The sequence below is a fragment of the Phaseolus vulgaris genome, chromosome 4 (genome assembly GCF_051622355.1).
Source record: "Phaseolus vulgaris cultivar YP4 chromosome 4, ASM5162235v1, whole genome shotgun sequence".
NCBI classification, from domain to species: Eukaryota; Viridiplantae; Streptophyta; class Magnoliopsida; order Fabales; family Fabaceae; genus Phaseolus; species Phaseolus vulgaris.
In genome coordinates, this window is record NC_143501.1 from 7,040,388 (window position 1) to 7,065,280 (window position 24,893).

General features: G+C 26.7%; 1 protein-coding gene across 1 annotated transcript; it reads left to right on the top strand.

Moving 5' to 3' along the window:
* Window positions 1-23,408: 23,408 nt before the first annotated feature.
* Window positions 23,409-24,266, top strand: LOC137837057 (basic leucine zipper 43). Its single transcript, XM_068645914.2, has one exon. It carries the CDS (start codon window positions 23,498-23,500, stop codon window positions 24,086-24,088), a length of 591 nt encoding a protein of 196 aa, XP_068502015.1. The 5' UTR covers window positions 23,409-23,497; the 3' UTR covers window positions 24,089-24,266.
* The last annotated feature ends 627 nt before the right edge of the window (window positions 24,267-24,893 follow it).

Here is a 24,893-nt window from a genome sequence, read left to right on the forward strand (position 1 = left end):
GTCGTAACCCGCTATAAACACACGGTATTGAATGTTTGAACTTACCTTGATCATTGATGTATGGATTAGATGTTAGTCTTTCATAGGAGCATACTTAATGAGTCTTCCGAAAGACAATGACTCAATGTGTAATCAATATGATTGAAATGAAATCAAAATACTGGAGATTAAAATGAAATCAAGATACTATGATTGAAAATGGATTTATGTGTAGTCAATATAATTGAAATGAAATCAAAGTATTATGGATTGAAATGAACTCAAGTGATTGTGACTGAAAATAGATCTAAGTTTGATCTATATGAATGATGTAATTGATATTGGAATTTTATATCACAACATTTGAAAGAATTTTTATGAATGACTAATTTAATTGATTCGTTTTGCATTGAGTATGTTATGAAATTTATTTTCATTAGTTTATCCTTGTTTTTCTTATTATGTTGTGAATTGTTATGAATATACTATGAGCATATGCTGATAGAAGTGTAGAAGCATCTGAAATGTCTTAGGTTTTTATTTTAGTTTTGTGAATATTTACATTAAATAAGTTTTAATCATCTACTAAAAATATTTTGAAAATAATTGAAGTTTTGTATCGGACACTATCTATAACTATATTGGAATAAATAGTAGTATTTGAAATGTTAAAAAAAACAACTTTATGTTTCATTGGAGTCAAAAAAATAATATGTGATTCCATGTTTGGGAGATGAAACAATGGAGTAAAACTTTTATAATATAGCACTAATGTTTTGAGCTTAGCATGTTTTAATTTTGTTATGATCAAAGAAAACAATCATTTATTGGTTTGTTTCTAACTAATTTTTTAGGCCATGATTTTTTCTTAGACATTATACATATTTATATTATGGACTTTAGTACTATAGGAACTTAAATCATAAAGTCTAAACTCTAAATTTTAAATAGTTTTTAAATCTATTTTATAATTTAAGAGATATTCGTTCTAGTATTGAATTTACTCAACTTTTGTAAAAAAATGTGAATAATAAAAAGTATAAATTTAAATATATTTGTAACAACCCTTTTAATTATGAGACCTATTTTATTTATTACTTTTTTAAAAGTAGTTGTATATAGTTTTATGTTAATCCACACAACATGCATAAAAACAAGTAGAAGTTATAAATAAGTTTTAACCTTATAAATTACAAAAACATTATTTAAATTTTAGAAAAACAGATTTCCCTTATAACCAATTAGATATTTAAATGAAATATAATTATGGATAAAAAAATAAATACTTGACACCAATAATATAGAATACAAAAACAAAGTATATGTAATTATAAAGAACTTGTTACTTAGAAATGAATCTTCTCCTATCCATCAAACTATATCTCGTTATAAAAAAAAATTATTAAATAAAAATTAATTTTAAAAATAAAAATAGTTAATTACAATATTAAATAAATTAGATATTATTTAAAAAAATTATTGGTATATAAAGTAGTTTTTATTATTAATAAAAATTTATAAACTAGTTCTAAATTATATCTAATTAACTATCACCAAGATTTTAGCTAGCAATTAATTTATATTATAAAGTTGATACCTAAAACATTAGTAGTTAATTGATATCAATTTAAAAATAATTTATAAATTTTTGTTAATAATATAAACTATTTTATATATCAATATTTTTTTCCTAAAATAATTATTATAATAAATTTTTATTTTTTAATTCTAACATTAATTTTTATTTAATGATTACAATTTACCTAAACATTTTTAACCATAAAAAAAATATTTTAGTTAATTAGTTTCTTTTGTAATTATAAAGGACTTTTTATGGTATCTTGGGGGCAAGAAAGTTTTGTAAATCATCCTAGTAATCATTTGAAGTCCAAGGATTTAAACCTAAACATAAAGAGATGTGCCAATTATTTTCATTTGGTTGGATTAATAATGTGTTAATGGTCACTTTGAAGCATGGGTTGTAAAGAACTTGCACACTGAACTATCACATATAGGATTGCATCAAACTGAGTGGCAGAGATGTTAAATGGCATTGGCACTAAGCCATTATAAAACCAAATCAGGTTTCATAATTAAACAATCTGCCACTGCAGATAACGTCAAGAGTTTACAATTTTTGATTGGATAATCCACCACAACTGTCACTACCAGAATCAGCAACAGCTGCAACATATGCATAACATAACAACAAATTTGGTGACAACAACACACATTTTGCTTAACCCTTGTAGAAAAAATGGAGCCACTGTTAGGTCCCAGCCAATTGCCATTAATTAAATTTGAATCATCACCATCTTTATATCCATAATTTTGCTAGTGGTTCAAAACCTGCCAGAACAACTACGTAAGCCAGTTAATATAATATATATGTTCTTGTTCATGCAAGTTAAGTTCTGCACCAAGACAATATTTAATTATCTGATATAGTTGTTTTGCATTGAGATTCTGCAATAGCACCTTGTAAAAAATATATTAATTGAATCACAGTTATAAACTGATGCATCTCTATTTTTGCAGTTGTTAAAAGTAATTTTCTTTTATAGGTGTAGTACTCTTGATTGGTGTTCTGAAATATAAGAACCCTAGAAGGAAATCTTTGGACACCTTTATCCAATACACTGAATAGAATTGAAATCAGTAAAATCTTCTAATGAAATACGCATGCATAGGTGAAAGATGTGTTGTTTGAGTGAGGAGAATGTGTTGATTATACCTTTTTACATGCTAAAGAACATAATGATGCTGAAGTGTGACCCTTTTGAGATTCTTGCTAAAAATATGTCATGCAGAAAATCTGAGAGGAGGTTCAAAAGTACCACCCAATATCCAAGATTCTGTGTTTTGATCTTCTTCCTATGAATTTGTAAAACTTTGGTTGATGTACAAAAAGTGAATTGATTGATGAAATGTCTGTGTATATTTGATGAAATCTTAGGCTTTCATATCATGTACAATAAGAAAAGAAATGTGAGTTTGCATAGTGGGGTGCACACATTATTTCAAGTGACATCTTCAAAACCCATGCTTACTCCCCCTACCCCCTACCCTAAAACTTAAAAAAAAAAATGAATGAATATAAAATGAAAAAAAAAAGTATAAAAAAATTATAGAGTTTATTTATGGATAAAAGTGATGAGATGTCACTCTCATCTTTAGACAAAGTGCTAATTACATGTTGGGAAGACTAATCAAGGTGTAATTTATAAGATTATTACATAAATAATAAAAAAGATTACAAAATAACAATGTAAAACAATTTTATATTATAATTCAATTACAAATCATAAATAACTATTATTTTAAAACCAAATTGTTAATAATAATTTTAAAAATTATATGAATAATAATTTGTAGTTCAATAATAATATAAAATTATAGAAATGTCAATTAGTTAATCTTATTACAATTAGGTATATATAAAAGATGATTTATATATTGTTTGAGTAAGGTATTGGTCCTATCTATACGAATGCGAATGAAAAGATGTTTCAGAAAGCGAATTTTCCTATATTCTTTGGTCTTTGATTAAGAAGTTACTCTAATATGTTTTGAATAATCTCATGTTAGTTATGTTAAGGATTTATATATATATATATATATATATATATATATATATATATATATATATTCTCCTTTAATTGTGAAAAAGACAAAAAAATATATGTGGTCATTGTAAGACGATGAAAGAATTATTTCTTTAATAGAATTTTCATAAATAAAATATAGATTTACTTTATTTAATACTAGTGAAAATACATACATGCTTGTATGTATATTTATTTTACTATAAAAAATATATATGTAATTAAAAATTATTATTATAATAATTATTAGAATAAAAAATAATTATTAAATTGACATTAAAATTCTAAAATCTTATAAATAAAAAATTATATTAAATAATAGTATAAATTATAAAATGTTAATTAGGTATATGTATATATATAAAAAAAAAGTGATTGGTGTCCCATTTGACCCAAATATTAGTGCTACATGTGGAAACAAAATAGAGGTTCAGAAAGTGAACTCTCCTCCATCTCTTTGATCTTTGACTAAAGAATTTGTTCTATGTTTAATAATGTTACATCATTTAAGATTTGAAGTTAAGACTGGTTTATATTAATTCCTCTTTTAGCATTCCAAAATACCTTCAAATAAAAAAAAAAATAAAAAATATATATATATATATATATATATATATATATAATAGAATCACTAAAACAAACAATGGTAATTAATTAAACCTATGTATACTATTTTTAAAAAATAATAGTTTTCACAATTTATGAAATGGTTATAAAGTATTAAAAAAGTTCTTAGATACAGATACGGATAACATTTTTTTATCAAAACACAAATATTTTTTTTAAAGAAAAACAAAGAATTTGTTTCTTTTACATTGTAAAAAAAACACCAAAATACATGTTATCATAATGAAAGAGTTAATTTTTTAAAACTAAATTCAATAAATAATTAATAAATTTAGTTTATTTTACACTAGTGAAAATATATACGTACTTGCATGTATATTTTTTACTATAATAAATAATAAAATTAACAAATTATAATAATAATTTTATTATTATAATTATTAAAATAAGAAATAATTATTAAATTTATATTGAAATTATAAGAAATTATATTTTATTAATTTTCCAATATTAGAATTATACTAATAAAAAATTTATTGTAGTTTTTTACAAATCAATAAAATTGGTTATATTTATAAAGGTAAAATGAATAAAAATGTATGTACACTAAAACAGCATTTATGAAACAGATTCTTCTTTATTTATAAATATAGATTATAGATTTTACATCCATTTTGCTAGTGCTAATAATGTGAGAGACAGAAAAAGAGTTCTAAAATTATTGAAAAATACAGTTATTGTCCATCTTTCCCGTTTAAAATAAATAATTTCCATTTTAATTGTGGATAATAAGTGTTCATTATTAATGTAGCTAATTTGTTTAGATTTCTAATTACAATTTGTTTCATAATTATCAAAATTATCTCCCAAATTAAGACACCTTATTTATTCTATCAAATTCTCTTTCCCTTATATGGTTTATTATTATAAAAATTAACTAAATAATTTTCTAAACTAAACAAGTTTAAATGAAATATAAATTGATATTATTTTATGATGAATATTTTACAAAATGTGTTTTAAAGGATTAAATAAAAGTTGTTTTAAAATTTAAAAAAATAAAAACATTACATTGTTATTATAATATTATAATTACATATATAATATTTACAGATTTTAATCAAGCATGGTTCATTTTTATTAAAAAAAATCTAGTCAGATTTAATGTATCTCTCCTCTTAATTTTTTTTTCTATTTATGGGAATAAAATTCGAAAGCTAATTTAAAATATACCCCTTCAATAAACAACATGTTGAGGCTAATATATTATATTAGAAAAAAAATGTAAAAAGAAAACTAAGACAAAAATAATATAAAAAAAGAGATTAGAAAAATGATTTGAGTTGACAGGGCGAGCAATAGGGCTAAGGATGGTGGAATAGCTAGCCATGCGTGCTCGTTAGCATGGGCCCCACAGATGACATCTACTATGCGCCTGCGTTTTTCTCGTCTCTTCTGTCAAACATTTTATTTGGTTTTTTCCTACTGCCAAATGCCAACTTAATTAAAATATACCTAATATAATATAATACCAGATAAAATATAGTTAAAATATAAACCTACTATAAATTATTGAAGCTCACGACATACACTTAGTATGAAAAACAATAGTTATTTCTATTACTACAAACATCAATTCTTAATGTATCACAATCTTAAACAGTGAAAAAGGAAAATTTAGGCCTTACCTAATTCTATGCATTTCATTTTATTTTATGTAATTAGAGTGTAACTATTTCAGAAATTCAAGTTAACATCTTTTAATAATATTCTAACAGATTAATTTCAGTCCATCTTTGTGTAACCTATTATTGAGAGGGGGCGGGGTGGTCCAACTCTCCCCTAGGATAAATCAGGTTGATCCGTTAAAGTTATATGGGTTGAAATTGGTAATTAACTTCGTCATAGGGTGGATTTGCAGACTGACCGTCACAGTTTAATTTATTTTTTTGTTGCAATTTTTTTTATTTGGATCTGTTTATTTGGTTGTTGTTATTAATATCACTTTTTAGACATTAAAAATGTAAGGAAGATCAATGAAATTGAATCAAACTATAATATTTTAGTAAAAAAAAGTTTAATGTCTAACAAAATAAAGTAGATATCAACAATATTTCAATGAATCAGATGATGTATAAAGAAATTAATATACAAAAAATATGTAAAATATTGACCACCATCAATTTTGATTATAAAAGCATGACATTCGTCTTTAAAAGTGTCAAAAATAAAGAAGGGTGCTTGGCAGGCTCGCCCGCCCCACCTGCGGCCCGACGGATTGACAGGTTAGGCAAGTCAAACCAATACGGGTTGGCAGGCTCAAAAGGTTGACATGCCCTGCTAAATGATGGTGGGTCGGTAGGTCAGGCTCGATCCACTTTTTCATCCCTACATAGAATGAGTCTCTTACACTAAAATCATTCGTTCACTCAAGTTCAATAGTCAAGATGGTTTGATAACCTCAACCTTCAAAGTTAATACATTTATAATGTAGGAAATGAAATTAAGATGTTCTCTTTTACTATCTCCTAGTAGTTCACCAGAAGGTGCAAGGTCAAAATATTTACACAACACTATCAATATTGCACTTGATAATACCAACTATATAAGTCTTTCTAAGAATTTTAATCACTTGGAGAGCTTTCCTAGAATAATCTGTGTTATTAAAGTGTTTAAGAATCATAAATTCGTCAACACTATTGTTCATCATTCCTTTAGATTTATTTCTTGTACGACCAATACAACCAACAATTAGAGCTTTAGAGGGATGAAATTTATTGGCGTACCAAATTTTTGACCATTCCTCATCCATCAAATGAATGACAATATGTGATCAAAACTCGCGAACTCCATGTTCTAAAGCTAAAACCTATTGGAGAAAAAAAAACTCATGAGAACATCAATAATATAAGAGAAATTAATAGTGTGATAAATTTGCATCCATAACTAAAAATTATATGCAACATCACAATTGAAAAATATATGTTGTAGATTTCTAACATAAGAACGACAGAAACAACAAGAAGAACACACGGAGAAGTCATTCTTCTGTAAATTATCATAAATAGGAAGTCTATTATAAAACAACTTCCCGATCTCCAAGGACTTTGAAGGAGGAATACAAGCATTCCAAATTCATTTTGCCCAAGAAACCTGAGAATGTTGTTGTTTGTCTCTGATATAAAACTTCATAGATTTCTTATTCAAGATGTCATCCACCATCATTGTCCAATTCACCGCATCTTGATTATTTGAAAGAGTAAAGTTATCCAACTGAGATTGTAGACTAGGAATTTTCCCCAAAATCCAAGTAGACACTTCACATTCAGTGTTGCAAGCATAAACTACAACAAATTGCAAGCCCGTGCAAATACCGAAGGGCAACTACTACATCTTAAACTATGGTTCATCCATGCACCAAGAATTATTCTATAAGTGAATTTTTGTGTCATTTCCCACAACTCATTGTGCAATATTTCTAATAATGTCTAACCAAATGTTTATGTTATTCCACACAACAGAAGATTTGTATATTTTAATAGGTTGTTGGTATTTGTTAAGAAATATATTCCTTAGTAAACTCTCCCATAACGATGAGCCAAATTGAAATTTTAATTTTTTGTATGTATATAGAGAAAGAAACATTTGTGCTGATAAACTAACTAATATTTTTCATTGATTTGAAACTTGCCCTCTTGTATTAGTCAATAATTCATTAAAAATTTGTTTGGGTTACCAATTTTTTTTTTATGTACCTTGTTTTAGTCCCTTATGGATGTTACATTTTTTCCCGCTTTTTCATAATAATTTTTTTTGTGGACAAATGAATGGATAGGATTTGGACAAACCTATTATATAATCCACTAAAGAAACAACAACTTAGGTTGATTTTATGCATTTTTTCATATTAAATTCAATCCAATCCAACCAAATCTTGAGTGATTTAGATTGAATTGGATCAAGATTTAAAAAAATAAATATCAAAAGTTATACTATTCAAGTATTAACATAATTAAAAAATAATACGATGTTTACAAACATTAATTCAAGACTTCAAGAAAGTGAATAAAGTTAAGTCATAACAAATTTATCAAAATTAATCCAAGACATGAAAATTAAAATATAACGCAATTTATTCACAACACAATTTGTTCAAATTAACAAGTTATAATAATAAAATGAACATTAACATAAAGTAAATATGATATAAAGATTAAATAATAGTCACAAATGAAGTTTTCCCCAAATATTAAGCACTACAAAACAAACAAATATATAATAAATTATTAATAATATCAAGTTTATGAATTAAACATACAAAATTTAAAGATAAAATAAATTGCACTTACACAATGAGTGGTCCTAAATTTTAATATTTTAGTCCCTATAAGGAGTAGTCTTACAGATAATAGTATTTAATGAAAAACCATACAACTCTAAACGTTTAAACATTTCGAAAAATAATTTTTTCACATTATAAACAAATGGAGAAATAAAAGAGAAGATAGTAGTAGCTTCCAACTAGTTTGCACATCAAGGCACAACTAGTCTTAGAATTTACACCAACTTGTTTTGCACACTTCTTAAAAATAGTCACCTACTTGGAGAAGACCTCACAAAATTGCAAGTAAATTACCCTTATTTTTTAATTGGGGATTCAATGTCCTTTAACCCATCAGTCACAATCTAATTCAAAATGTGAGCAAAACAAAACAAACGCTTGAACTTGCCACTAAATTCTACTTCAAATTGTTCAACACATTTTGCAAGTAAAATTACATAGCAATTCCTCAAATGGTAGCAAGGACTCCTCAATAGATTGACCTAGCCAATATATTTAACACGGTCACTATGGAAAGAGTGAGATGCATGTTGTTGAATGTTGGAGTTCTAAAAGGGTGTTAGTGGTGAAGTTGATGTTGTTTTTGTTTAGACATGATGAATAGGTGTCTATCAACAACGCTAGATATGAAGACTCTTGAGGAAATCTTGGTTAAGACATTCCCGCAACTTTGAAAACTTGGGAATCTTTAGTTTTGTTGCCTATGCTCACACGAGGCCAGGATAATTGGATGCATGTGTTGTTAAACGCATGTTTTTGGGCTATAAAAAAGGTGTGAAAACATATTGTATATAGCGTCTTGAGATAAGACTCAAGAAGTGTATTATCAGTCGGGACATCATCTTCAGTGTGACTGAGATGGCTTATAAGTCAAATGTTTCAGGATATGAGTTTAGGATTAGCCAAGATGGTGAAAAGGCTAATAATGAGATGGAGTCTAGCGGAGATGAAGCGTCTAGTTTGCATTAGACTATTTTGTAGATGACAGATAATAAAATTTTGATGAAGACATGTATGCTCATGATTATATGATTGTCAAAGATAAAACAAGGAGGACGATTAGAGCTCTAGATAGGTATGAATATGTAAAGCTTATTGCATACTCCTTAGTAACTGCTAGTAAGGTGTTAGAAGATGAACCTTCTAGTGTATCATTTGCACTAGCAAGTAAGGAGAAGACTCATTAGTTATATGTCATGAATGAGGAGATGAAGTCACTTCATCTGAACAACACTCTGAACTCTTGTTCATAGACTTTTGGCGTCTAAGTTGGTCAATTCTAAATGGATTTTCAAACTTAAGTTGGTAATCCAAAAATTAGTCAACGAAAATTGAATATGAGATTAGTGACTAGAGGCTTTACTCAAAGAGAATGAGATTATTATAATTATGTGTTCTCTCATGTAGTAAATTAAATATTCATTCAAATGTGGTTAGTCATGTTTAAAGACAATCTACATGAAATAAGCAAAATGATTTGATACTAATAGTTTTTAAAAATAAGTAATATTCATGTTCCAAAGTTTGTTGTTCAATATCAAATGACATATTAACAATAGAATAAATTTATTTTAAAATATAAAGTATCAAATTTATAATTAAATCTTTACAAGAGCAAAATGTCACCTTTACTAATCTATACGAAAAAAATTGTTTTATGTTTATATAAAAATGTTGTAAATAATATTACAATCAATCAAGTTACCATTGATATAATAATGTAAAATTAAATCCTAAATTATGTAGCTATTTTTCATTTTTTAGTGCATATATTAAATTTTTTTAGATTATATCTATAATGATATAGAATGAAAATTTCTTATTTATTTTTTCTCCTTCTTAGGAATGGGGTATTTTGGTTTGGTATAATGTCATTTTTCCGGTTAAATCAGTAGTCATTTGGAAAGTTCTTCACAATAGACTCCCTACTAATAAGGATGTTGAAAAGAGATAGGTTAGGATGTGCTTTATGTGTAATTTGTGCAAGGCTCAGGAGGAAGACATTCGGCTTTTTTTTTTTGAAATTTTTGTACTTGAATTCATAGTGTTTTTTTTTTTATATTACTACCCTGTCTACTCTAGACATTCTTTCTTTTTTGAATTTTGTAGGTAGCCCAATGGGGAAACACATTAAGCTTGCTTCTATTACTTTTATCTTATAGATGATTTAGAGGATGAGGAATCAAGTTAGATTCCAACAATGTATTTCGATGAATTATATCATTAATTCCATTAAAACTCACATCAAAATTTCGGGTAACCTTTCAAATAAAAAATTCTTAATGATATATTTGACTTTTTTGTTTTGAAATTATTTTGGAATCAACACTAGATCCTCTAAAGTCTTTAATTTGTGGTTTGGGAAACTCTTGATATGCTTGGATCAAGGTCAATACAGATGGGGCTTCTACAGGCTTTCCCGATCTTTTTGCTTGTTCTGGCCGGGAGGAGAGGCTTCAACCTTTTTGGGGATTCAAAATTCGTTTTATGCAGAAGTTGTGGGTGCAATTCTTGCAATTAAGCATTATGGTTTTATAAGACTTTGGCTAAAGACTGATTCATCTTTGCTTTGTCAAGTTTTTAGTTCTAGTGATTTGATCTCTTTGCTTATTAGGGGGAGATGGAGAAATTGTTTGAAGATTTCTAAGAGGATTGACTTTAAGGTCACTCATATTTCTGAGGAAGAGAACGAGTGTGTTGATAAACGTGCTAACCTGAGACTAGATAATAAGTTAGATTTTGCTTGATATGACACTTTACTGGCTTGTGTATTATTGTTGATAAAAAAACTTGTATTACTTTGAAGTTTTTTCATAACATATACAATCTTCCTTAGGTTGTAGTTGGGAGTGAATTTTTCTGGTTGCATGAGTTTTGATCTAGTCTCCTAATGTTTTGTACACTTTTCTTTTTCTTTTAATATCTACACTTTTCTTTTTCTTTTAATATCTTCATGTGATGACAGATAATTGATGGATTTTGATGTCAACCTAATTGAGATGTCAAACTTCATAGTGATACCTAACATGAACCTTTATATAAAAAAAAATCTCATTTATTATTTCAATTTTTATTTTACTCCAAATTATATTTTTAAAATTATTTTCTTACATATGAAATAGTAAATAATAAAAAACAAAAAAATATATAAACTACTTCTCTTTCAAAAAAAAAAAAACCAACGGCACACATTTTAACTACTCCATATAATACATTTACATTTTTTTTTCTTTTTGTGAGAATTTAATTTAATTTGTTTCTCTAACATTATTTTTATTCAAACCATAAATCACACATCAAGTAAAAAAAGATATTAGATTTAAACAATTTTAATGAATTAAAAAACTAATAGAAATATTAAATTTTAACTTATTAAAATAGAATATGATAATAAAAAATGCAGAGATGTTTGTGGTATTTTATAAGAAGAAATATGTGTATGCATTAAAATAAGTTGGAATGATAGGGCAATATAACTAACGAGCATGAGAGTGGGACCCTTTTTTTATAGGTTTTAAAATATTTTGGGGTGTCTCTGTTAGGCAGGAAAAGGGCAGCAGTTAAATCATGTACCCTTCAGGTCTTAAAATCTGTCTATTTTCGTTATTCTCTCATTATACCTTGCAAATCCATTGCTAGCTAAATACCCACAATTCAGACAAAATAGAAAAAAAGGTCATTTTGGGAATTTGGGACACCATAATGGAAGACACTGATTAGTTTCAATTCTAATTTGAGGGAACAAGTAACTGCTCCATATCATGCCTAAACCAAAGTAAATTCATGCTAATTACCATCAACATTTTTCTATAAATTTTCTTCTTTTTCATCTTTTTCTTGGAATTGAGAATTTGTTTTAGGTTAAGTGTTTTGGGTTTTGATTAGTTTTTAAGTAATAAAAGTCTCTTTACTTGTTTTGTGGTGAATATATAATTAGTTTAAAATTCACAAATATTTCACATTATTAGATATTTTATAATATATAAATAAATTAAATTTTATCTTATAAATTAATTTTATAAAATTAACTTATTCTTAAAGTTCACTTATTAATATATAAAAATGCATTTATCTTGATTATAACAATGTTGAGTTGAACTTTCCACGTAGTTATCAACTTCAAGCTCAAAATTAGGATGAAATGAAACTTGGGTTTATGGAATGGCATAGATATATGGTAAAATATATAATACTAAAATAGCATAGTTTATATGATGCATAAGCATATGTAAAGTACATGTTATATTTTTTCTTAAAAGTGGTAGAAACTTTCAATTTTAATTATTGAACACAAAGTTGATGATATTTTGGGATCTATCGGTAAATCCATAACTCTAATTGTAAAAACTTGCACTACAAGAAAATCATGAAATAGAAATCAATTTTTAGATACCAAAATAATTAGTTGCAATAGTAACTAAGTTAGAAACAATTTTACAAACTAAAAAAAATGGTTTCTAAATTAGTTTTTATTATTGTTAAATAGTTTCTAAATTAGTATCTAATTAGCAATCAATGTTTTTGCTACCAAATTTAGAAACTAAATAATTGGTAGTTAAAACCTTGGTTGCTAATTAGATACCAATTTAGAAACTATTTAACAATAATAGAAACTAATTTAGAAACCAAATTTTTTTTTAGTTTCTAAGTGGTTTCTAATTTAGTTACTATTGTAACTAATTATTTTAGTCTTTAAAAATTGATTTTTATTTCATGATTTTCTTGTAGTGTTGTTGCATAAATCTATCTTCTAAACAAATTTATTCAAATAACTATTAAACTAATCTTAAAAGGGTTAAGAGACATCATTTAGAATGATGGTATAGTGATTAAATTTTAGAGATGTGAAGATGAATAAAAAGATATATTAAAGATAAAAAATAATTAGTTATTATATTAACTAAGTTAGATATTATTTTATAAACTAAGTAACTATTTGGATTTAAAGTAGTTTATATTATTAATAAAAATTTATAAAATAGTTTCTAAATTTGTATCTAACATTAACTATCAAGGTTTTAACTACTAACTATTTTAGACTCTAAATTTATCACTAATTTATCATTAAAGATTACAGACATTTGTTGGTGAGTATTATCTACGGATAATTGTTGATAGATATTACATAGAGACTACTATTAATGAGTATTATTTGCGGACTACTATTAGTTTTTATTATTAATAAAAATATACAATAATAATAGTGTATAGGTAATACCTAGACTGTTGTTACCCATAAACTCATTTGTAGATAAATTACTTATGCTCAAATTACTTATGGATTTTTTTTGGTAAAAAATTTCATACATAATATTGCTTTACTTACTATTTTCCTATGTCAACAATATAAAAAAGAATTACGCTGATAAAAAAAAGAATTATATTGGCATAAAAAGTAATAAATATTAATATTAATATAATACAACATCCTTTCTTATTGTATTATTAGAAAATTATAAAATGTGAAAGAGAAGAACATTAAATTGATCCATTGGTAGGGTGTGAATTGTTGAGCATTTATAGAACCCTAATTTGCATGCAATGCAATACATGATTTGATAAAGAAATAGTGGAAGGTTTGAACTGTAGGCCCTGGTGAGAAAGAAAGCAGACATGGTGAACAAGTGTACGAACTGATGTAAACCAGATACTGATTGCACGTATCTGATGATGATGAACTTCACCAAAAGGAAAATACAAGGTAAAGAAAATGATACAACATCTACCTGAATCCATTACCAAAGTCAATTTATGAACTTTGCTTCTCCACTTGTCTTTTCGATTCATACCATTTTCAACTTTGATTTGACAAAAGTATATACGTATGCCAAGTACACGTACAATTCTAGAGTACAATTACTCTTTAGTCAATCACAAACATACCAATAATAATTCTAAAATTCCAACATTTTATTTCCCTATTGCACCCTTTACAAGAGTGACAAAGTGAATCAAGGACACTTTGTTAATTAGCACACAACAATTTGACAAAGTTAGGTTAGGGTTTACAATATGAGAGTCTAGTTTAGTTTACTTTATTTGACCTACCAAATTGATGGATTAATGGAGAATAAGACAATCTGACCTACTAGTTTGTTTTTTTAATTAAAAATTAATTTTTTTGTCTTATATTATTTAAAGGATACAATATATATATATATATATATATAATATATATATATATATAATATATATAATATATTGTAACTTAAATTATTAATATTTACAAACTTAATTTTAATTGTTAATTATCATCAGATAATTTAACATATAAATATAATAATTGTTTTACTTTATTCAATTAGAAACATTTAATTAATCCATTAAAAGTTTAGAAAATATTATGATTAAAAGTGTTTTATATACATATATATATATAATAAAAACAAAAGTTAAAAAAAAATTAAAAACAAAGAACTAGAGTGTCAAGATTTATGACCCATTTTACCACTTTTAATCTCATATCATCACAATCAAAATATCATAAGTAAAGTATAAATATAAGTAAAAAAATACAAGTGAAGAAAACTAATCCCTTCAAAAAAAATCATCAAATAGAAATCAAATTTTAGAAACCAAAATAATTAGTTGCAATAGTAACTAAATTAGAAAACATTTTAAAAACTAAAAAAAAATAGTTTCTAAATTAATTTTTATTATTGTTAAATAGTTTCTAAACTGATATTTAATTAGCTACAAAGGTTTTAACTACCAATTATTTAGATTCTAAATTTGGTAGAAAAACTTTGGTTGCTAATTAGATATCAATTTAGAAACCATTTAACAATAATATAAACTAATTTAGAAACCAAAAATTTATTTAATCTCTAAAATGGTCTCTAATTTAGTCACTATAGCAACTAATTATTTTTTATCTCTAAAATTAATTTCTATTTCATGATTTTCTTGTAGTGTATACTCAAACAACAATGTTCAAAAATATTTTTTTAGATATTTCTTAACTAAAAACATTAGTGTTTCAAATTTTTAAAAAACGTAAACTAGTTCATCTTCATGTTTAAAGTTAACATTAAGAGTAACTTTTTACTGTCACAATTGAAGGGATTAAATCTAGATTCAGTAATCCTTTTATAATATAGTATATCCACTATTAATTTTGTTAATAATTAATTCATATTGAAAATTTTGACTATATATAGTTTTTATTTACTAAAATCAAACACTCAAGTTTTATGAATTTAAAAATACAAAAAATAAAATAAAGTAATTTAACTGAAAAATATAGCAAGGAAACACATATATAGTTAATCCCTTATAAAATTGATAGAGAAGGTGCTTGAAATGTTTATGAAAGTTGATGTGGAAAAGAAGAAATTAAGAGAGAGAGGGATTTGTGATAAAGTGTGGGAAGACAAGAATGAAAGGGGAGTCTAAATCTGTCTAATGATAGTGTTGACCATTGAGTCCACTGAGACAGACTCATAGATCTAAAGCATTTCATCCTTCTCAATGCATCTAAGCTTTTGGTTTAGTGGAAGATGCAATACAAGTACCATTTCCTACTCATTCATTTCAACCATATGTTATGCATAATATATCTCCACTTCCTTCAGTGGTTAAGACCTACTTCTCATCATCTTCTTTCTATCATCCCCTCAATTCAATCACTATATTTCTCCCAATTTTATGCCTCATTTATCTCACTAAATTCAACAAACTACATGGATTCCAATTTACTTTATTATTCATGTAATAATGCCATGCATATTCAAACACAAATTAAAAATCAATACAAGAAACTAATTTTAAAAATAAAAAATAATTAATTATTATATTAACAAAATTAGATATTATTTTAAAAACTAAAAAATTATTGATATCTAAAATAGTTTTTATTATTAATAAATAGTTTATAAATTGATTTCTAACTATGAGGCTCGAACACTTCTCTTAAATGGCGTATCCGTGTCGGACACATGTATCCGTATCGACACTCGTAGGATACTTATCGGTGAAGTGTTCAATTCAAAAAATATTTGTTGGATTTTTTAAAATTCTAGTACGGTTCTAACACAATTTTAAAAGGTATAAATATAATATTATTCTAAAAACTCAAATTTATTGTATAAATTTTTATTATGATTATAAAAATAAGAAACAATTTCTTTTGAACCAGTCATGAAAAATATCTTCCTGCTCCCTAAAGAATTTGAAACATACTTTTGCACATAAATATTTATTTTCAATTTATATAATATATAGATCCGTGTTTCCGTGTCCTATATTTTAGAGATTATACGTATCTCTGTGTCCGTATCTGTATCGTGTCAGTGTCCGTATCCATATCTGTGCTACATAGGTTTCTAATTAACTACCACGGTTTTAGTTAGTAACATTAAAATCTAAATAATTGGTAGTTAAAATTATGATAGCTAATTATATATCATTTTATAAATTATTTTATATATATATATATTAGTAACTTTTTAGTCTCTAAAATAATATTTAATTTAATCAATGTAATAATTAATTATTTTTTAATTTTAAAAATTAATTGTTTTTAGTGATTTATTAGTAGTGTTTTTGTAATTTCATTAATCTTACTAAAAATATTTTAACAATTTAAAGTTGCTAATAGGGTATAAGCATGCTTCATTTTATTATTTATTTGTAAATATATATTAGTTTATTGTACAAAGAAGTGGCACGTGGAATGTTATATATCTACGTGATTGGATAGTGAACAACTGCTCAAGGCCACTATAAACTTTTCTGACTTTTTTTTTTCTCTCTCTCTCCTTTAACCAAAGCTTATCACATTCAAATTTCATATATCCTTGACCTTTAGGGTATCAATTAATTGAGAATTTTAGGATTTGAAAATAAAAATAATTAATTTTTTTATTGTGTACCTAGATTGGCACACACTTCAATGATTTGTTTTTAGACATAATCTGTGATAAAGTATTATGCCTTTTTTTGTTTGTTTTAAATCTAAGATTATGTTCATAATAAAGTTTTCTCGATTTGTGTATAATGTTTAAGAAATAATGCTTGATTATTATTTTATCATAATTCATGTAGTACCCCACCTTGTGAAATGTGTATTCTATAAGAAAAAAAAAGTTTGTAATACACAATATTTTGTTTACATTCTTTTGGTATGAATTTCGTGTGATCTTAGTAAAATATGGGAGTCATGTTTCTAAACTAAGAGGACATTATAAAAAATATGTTATTGAATTTTTTTATGATATAAGTTTTAATTTCATATTTTTAATGTTCAAAAACGAAAAATTAATTTTTTTAATGAATTTAATAATATATTGTTGTATTAAACTGAAATGCTTTTATTCAATATCACATTGCTCATTATACGAGGCAAAGTTAGACTCTACAAAATTTAAAACATTAATATATTTAACTTATTATTTATTGAAATTAATTAGAGAGATCGATAACTCATCATAAATTAAGATTTTATAAAAAATAACTAATACCCAAAAAAATTAAATTAGACTTTAAATGAAGGATCAAACATAACTTTTAACTCGGTTATTATAAAGTGAAAAAAGAATAATGATTTATATTTTATTTATAGTTCTTTTAAATTACTAAAAAATCAATAAATATAAAAAAAGGTAGAAGTTTAAGTGCAGGTTGAAAGTTTTAAATGGAATGAAATGATCAAGATGAATTAGAAACAACTATAAACTCGTTATTTTAAAATTTTATATTCAAAGTAATACTTTGATAATATTTTTGGTTTGTTGATGAGAAAATAAACTAAATCTCTCTAAAGAGTCAAACAAGTAATAATAGAATTGCTTATTTGTTTTTAGCTTTTTTTATCAACAAATAAAAAAATAAATAAGTAGAAGTATTTAAGGAATACCTGAACTCTTGTAAAAAAAACTCTCTCATATAGTCTAAGACAAAGGATTGTTACATGAGAGTGTCTCAAAATAGAATCCATAATATCATGGACCTTCCCACAACTTGTATAAGAAAAACTATACATTGTACTAGTTTGGAATTGTTTTCCAAAAAGATTGACACAAGAAATTGACCAATCAAGATGTTTACAATACCAACAGAGATAAAAAAATATATATCAGGATTCTTCAAGAAAGCATATAACGTTCTCTTGTAGAAATATCTAAAAATAACAGCATCCCTACGACACAAACTCTGTATTAATCATTAGTCCTTACAGAAATGGTACAAGCATTGAAATTGGATATTCTAGAATGTTTTATCCAGTGGTTTATGCACACTAAGAAATTAGCTATGTTCTTTTTCTATACTACTCTAAATCCTATTTCAACCATAAAAAAAATGCTTGTACCATGTAGCTCCAATCCAACATGTTGGCTACAACTTGACTAGCCTCATCCCATTCTACTACAACCCCTGTCTTCTTTCTTCCTTAGGACCCTAAACCTACAGGTACACCTCTCTACCATAGGCACAAACACCTCACTACCCTCCTTCCATTCTGTTGTAGCCTCACCATAGGCACAACCTTTTCATTGCACCTTTATCTTTTCCAGAACATGCATTATAACCCTCATTTCCCAACCAAAAACATGAAGACAACGCATAGAGAGGGAATACATAATACATCAGCGCTAGAAGAAAGCATATAAGAGAAAGAAGGACAAATATCACTTTTTTTTTTTGCAGAAGCAATTTTCCATGTACGTATTTATGGAAAAATAGTAGCATACAACATTGTTAAACCCCTAGGCTACTTTAAAGATGTCAAATAATTCATAGGATGGAGAATCCAATTCGAATATGAGAAGCTAACATTTGAATTTTTTTTTTTTTGTCTAGAACCATGTTTATAACTGTGCTAGGAGAAAAAATCTCTTCAGCATCTACCCTACCTTCTTTAAAACAATACTATTCCTATGACTCCAAATGCTCCATAGTACAACTACTCAAACTCCCTTCAACACACGATTCTTCCTAAAATTGAATTGGATGAAAAGTAACCTAGACCCCTGCCCACTTAAAACACATTGTCCATACTTGATAGGCTACATTGTATTCCAGAGAAAGATGATGGACAATTTCCTCAACCTAGCTACATAGAAGGGAAAAATTAGAAGATAAGATAACACATATTCTAATTAAGTTCATCCTTGTTTGGATTTTTCCTTTCAAGATTCTCCAGGATAAGGTGAGTGCATAAAACTCTAATAGTCTACAAAGTCTCCATGGCTAGGCTTGAATCTCATGGACTAGATTGATGTAAGATAACCTATGCAGACCTAACTATGTACTCTCCACCTTATTAATGTCATTCAGGAATTGTGACAGTTGTTATCTTTCTCATTCAAAGGTGTGCCTTCTCCATTCAGGATTCCACTCCCAACCGTTTTGTGAATGTAAGTTTTGTTAATCCGTTTTATTTGAAGTATTTAGGAGGTTGAGTACTTCAACATGAAAACTCATATTTGAGAGATAAATTATTAGAAATTCAAACTTATAACGAAAAATCCAACTATATTGAGAAACACTAATATATTTATTTTTATTTATTTTGATCGACAAAATAATGAATAAATGTGAAGCCTTTTAGAGATGTTCCAACCCTATTAAAAAAAAGCTATGATACTTGTATAACTCTCAAAAGACAACTCCCGAAAAACAACACAACAATCAAAAGTGCTATATATCTCAAACCACCTAACACCAGTCAGAAACCTACTTAACATCATCAAAGAACATATATCTACTTAACATCATCAAAGGACATATATTTGTGTTGAGGAGAAAGAGCTAAATATGAGAAAGTGAAGCACTAATATGTAGATAATGACAAATCAATATTCAATTCTTTTCATTAAAAGAAAATGTTTTCATATAATATTTATCTTCTTTTTTAAAAGATTTTATAAAGAAAATTTCTCTTGAAAAAAAAGTTATACAAAGAAGATAGGTATTATCTCGGGAGGGTGTGGTAGAATTCTATAAGAGTTATTTTCAAATCTTTACTCTTGTCATGATCCCATTTAGTTCACAATTAGGGCAATATGATGACCATGTGGGTTGTGGAGAATAACCATGAGAATATGCAAGAAAAAGACGAAAAGATGAGACATAGGTAACTTTTTAGAAGCTAAAACAAACACACCATCATGATTCATTTAGCATATTTATGGATACTTTTGTTGTGGATAGTAGAATTAGAAGAATAACCATCTTTTTTTTTTCTATGATTATTACTATTGAAGTTGTTGTCATTACCACAGCCAAATAAATAGAGGTTGATTTGAACCAAGTACCTAACCATATATACTAAGCATACCAAGCAAAAGTGAGTGAATATTGCTGATCAAACATTTGGCTTCTATTTAATCCATACACTTACAATTGTTTTTTAGATGCCTCATAATAAGTGGTTCTTGAGTCATCAAAATATTGTTAATTCCTTTCTTTCTTTGTTTATCTCTTCTTACGAATTTGGCAACTCGTGAATTAATAAATGGGGTTTCCTTTATGGAAATTAATTTAAATGTGGGTGCCCATTTGAATTAAAGAAATCTCTAGAAATAGTCTCAAAAAGTCAAATATGACGTTTGGTTTAGTGTTTAATAACATCAAGATTTTTATTTTAAAGAAAAAACATGTTTTTAAAAATAAATGTATATGTAACTATAATCATATTAAAATATAATAATTTCCTTAATTTTTTTACGGTTAAAACTTACTACAGTAATATAAGTGTTTTTAATTTTTTTTATTGCGTTTCTAGTATTTTTCCAATTAAAATTATAACTTTAACTCAATAATTAATTATATAAAGAAGATTGATATAAATTATTCGAACTCTTCTCTAATTAAAGTGTAACAAATTTTAGACGTTGATAGAAAAAATTATATATATGTATACACACATAATAAATCACAAATATATCGAGGTTATAACATCATTTACTTTTACACTTGCTTTTTATTAGATAAACCCAAATTATTGAGGTAAAAGTTTAGTTTTAATGAATCAAAATACTTAAAAAAAGGTAGCTGTAATTCTATACTAATTAATTCAAATTTATCTATCTTTATTTTGTTTGTGGTGATGATCAAACAGTGGATTGAAGAAAGAGCATTTTCTCCTGTTTTAATTAAAAAAATTTATTCTCAAGTAAAGTTTTAAGCTTAACGATAGAGTAATTGGGTTGAGCTTACTATACATCATGTTTCTCAAATGAAGTTTTAAGCTTAACGATAGACCAATTGGGTTGAGCAGACTATATACCATGTTTAATAAGTGAACTTAATTATTGTGTCTCATTTATTTATAATTTATTTAAAAAAAATTATTATATTTATAATTGGTATGCAATATAACATAAATAATTAGTGTAAATGTAGGTTGCAAGTTAACCATCGAAGCATGTTAAATTTTGTGTTTATTTTTTCAGTTAATTTGTGATTAGGAGCGTGTTTTTTTTTTTAATAAGTCCATGGAAGTCACCTTCAAGAATTGTCTTTCCCAGCCTCGTTTTTCCACAGCCTTTCTTACGTCATTTAATTACAGAATTATACGATCCATGATGGGAACAGTTTGGAATTAAATAATTAAGTTACTTTTTTTAATTAAAAAAAAAGTCCTGTTCTTGCTTTCACCAAACAGTCCTCCAATAGAGTTATTTAATTATACTTCCCATGATATGAAATACCTCTGTCTCTCTTATGTAAGCATATTTTTCTACAAAATGATTATATCCACAAACCCAAGTTGCGTTTCTTATGTGCATCATGCCATTCACCCATACCATCTCACATATGTCACATGTCATGCACATACACACATACATGAATTCAATGTTTTATATAGAGAAAAAGAAAGAGGGCATGATTGCAACTAACCAAATTAAACCCACACAAAGACATCATTGCAGGGTGACAATTTAACGTTTTCTAACGTTTTATGGTATGAATTAAGGTTTAATTTAGCAGAAGTTTATATTAAAAGTCAGCATAGGTTACCAAAATAGAACATTTAAGTAATTATGTCTAAATTTTGCATTAAAATATACTCATCTTTATTAGATATAAAAAGGAAAAATATCTTGTTGGTAAATATATAGACATTGGATGATAAAATAATTGATGCCTATAAAATATTAATAAACTATGATTCGTCTAAAAACTAAAACTATAGACTTATAGTTGTAAAATCGATGCTTCATGATTTTAAAAACTCTTGTAAATAATTGGAAAATTCTAATTTAATAATTTTTTGGAGTTGTATATAATTCTTGATGTAATAAATATATATAATAAAAAATAAATTTGTAATTAGATAATACAAAAAATATTAAAATAATAATATTGAAGATTGTAATATGGTTATATATAAAATTGAATTCTGAATGTATTATTATTCTAAACATTTTTTATATTAAAAATACATTTTACATTTAAGAAAATCAATTTTAGAGATAAAATATAATTAGTTGTTATATTAACTAAATTAGAGATATTTTTAGAGACTATTTTTTTAAAAATTAATTTATATTATTAAATAATTTCTAAATTGATATCTAATTAGCTATCAATTATTTAGATTCTAAATTTAACAATAAAATTTTTTTAAATATTAATTTAGAAACTATTTAATAATAATAAAAATTAATTTAAAAATAAAAAAATTAATTTTTAAAAATATTTAATTTAATTAATATAATAACTAATTATTTTTTATTTTTAAAATTAGTTTTTATTTAATGATTTTAGGGTTAATTTTGAAAAAAAAAAATCTCAGATTTTGGGTAGAATGATGATGAAGTAAAGAGAATGCATGGTGATTCCATTCCATGGATTAATGTAATAGGCATTGAAACTTGAAGACTGTTACTGTACTGTGATGAAGTGGGGTCATTTCATCTTTTTCTGACCCTATATAATACCTACTCTTCCCACTCTTTCTTCCTCCTTCTCAAAACCAATTGAACTCTCTCAATCACTCACCACTCTGTACCTTCCTCCAACAAGGCCCTGCAATCCTTTTGCCAAACCAAAAACCATGCAAACTGGGGAAGTCTCAGCCCTCAACTATTTACTCCCTTCAAACCCTTCTCCCTTCCCTCCTAACAACTACACAACCATCCAAAACAACATTCCCACATTTCAGTTCCCAAGATTCTCAACCCAATTATATGGCCACAACACTCCCTATGATTTCAGCCCTCAATCATCATGCATCAGCAGCAACTCCACTTCTGATGAGGCAGATGAGCAACAGCTGAGTCTCATCAACGAGAGGAAGCACAGGAGGATGATATCAAACCGAGAATCCGCACGCAGGTCACGGATGAGGAAGCAGAAGCACCTTGATGAGCTTTGGTCTCAGGTGATGTGGCTCAGGAATGAGAACCACCAACTCATAGAGAAGCTCAACCATGTCTCAGAGAGCCATGACCAAGTGCTCCAAGAGAATGCTCAGCTGAAAGAGGAAGCCTCAGAACTTCGCCAAATGATGAGGGACATGCAGATACACAGCCCTTGCCCCTCCTTCACCCCTTTTCAAGATGATGTTCCTTGCACCTCACCATATCTCAGATCCGATTCTTCAAACCAATCCAACTCATGTAACAACATAGACCTCCTTGGCTGAATTTCAACACAAGTGGGTCCAAATTTTTATCATCTCTTTCTCTAATCTTCTTTTTCTTTCGCTTCTTCTTTCTATGTCTATGTGGAAGTCAAAAAAACAAGTCTTTTCCTCCCTTTTGCGCTGTGTGAGAAGAAAAGATAAATGGCAATAACATGTCTTGATGAGTAATTTCACTTCACCCCTTTTTAGTTCATTAACTTGCCACTGTTTTACCTCCTCTCTTTCTAGCTTTTATGTTCTGCGCAAAGTCATGGTCATAATTTCCTTATGAATGATGCAGTAACACAGTCAAAAATCTTGAAGTTGAAGTCAAAATTGTGTTTTTTCTTCTTCTTAATGTTAGTATTGTGTTCTTATGCCATAAACATATAAAAAGGTTGAAGAGTTATTATGTGTATGACGTTGCAGCTAAAATCACATTTTTTTTTAAATTGGCCTTTGTCATCTTGTGGCATGAACATTTAAAGAGGTTGAAGATTTATCTGTAAATCTACTGGTTTAACTGATAGTTAAAACTTGTTGGACACTTAGTTAGGAGAGTCAGAAACACCATGATGATTAATTCCATCCCAGAAAACAATATTGAAAGCCTTCATGACCTCACCATCTTCTAGTAATATCCACAGAACTGTGCACTAATAAAAGATTATGTAATAAAGAAAAATATGGAGCAAAAGAAAGTATACATGAATGAGAAGCCAACATGATCCTTATATGATTTGTGTAAAATAATGGAGGTAATTATGTCAGGTGGAATTGGGATGAGGAGAGTATGACATGACACAGAAATAAAAGGGTGTCTGTA

Excerpts from the sequence above, each read along its gene's own strand:
- LOC137837057 (XM_068645914.2), top strand. The coding sequence starts at position 23,498 with ATGCAAACTGGGGAAGTCTCAGCCCTCAACTATTTACTCCCTTCAAAC.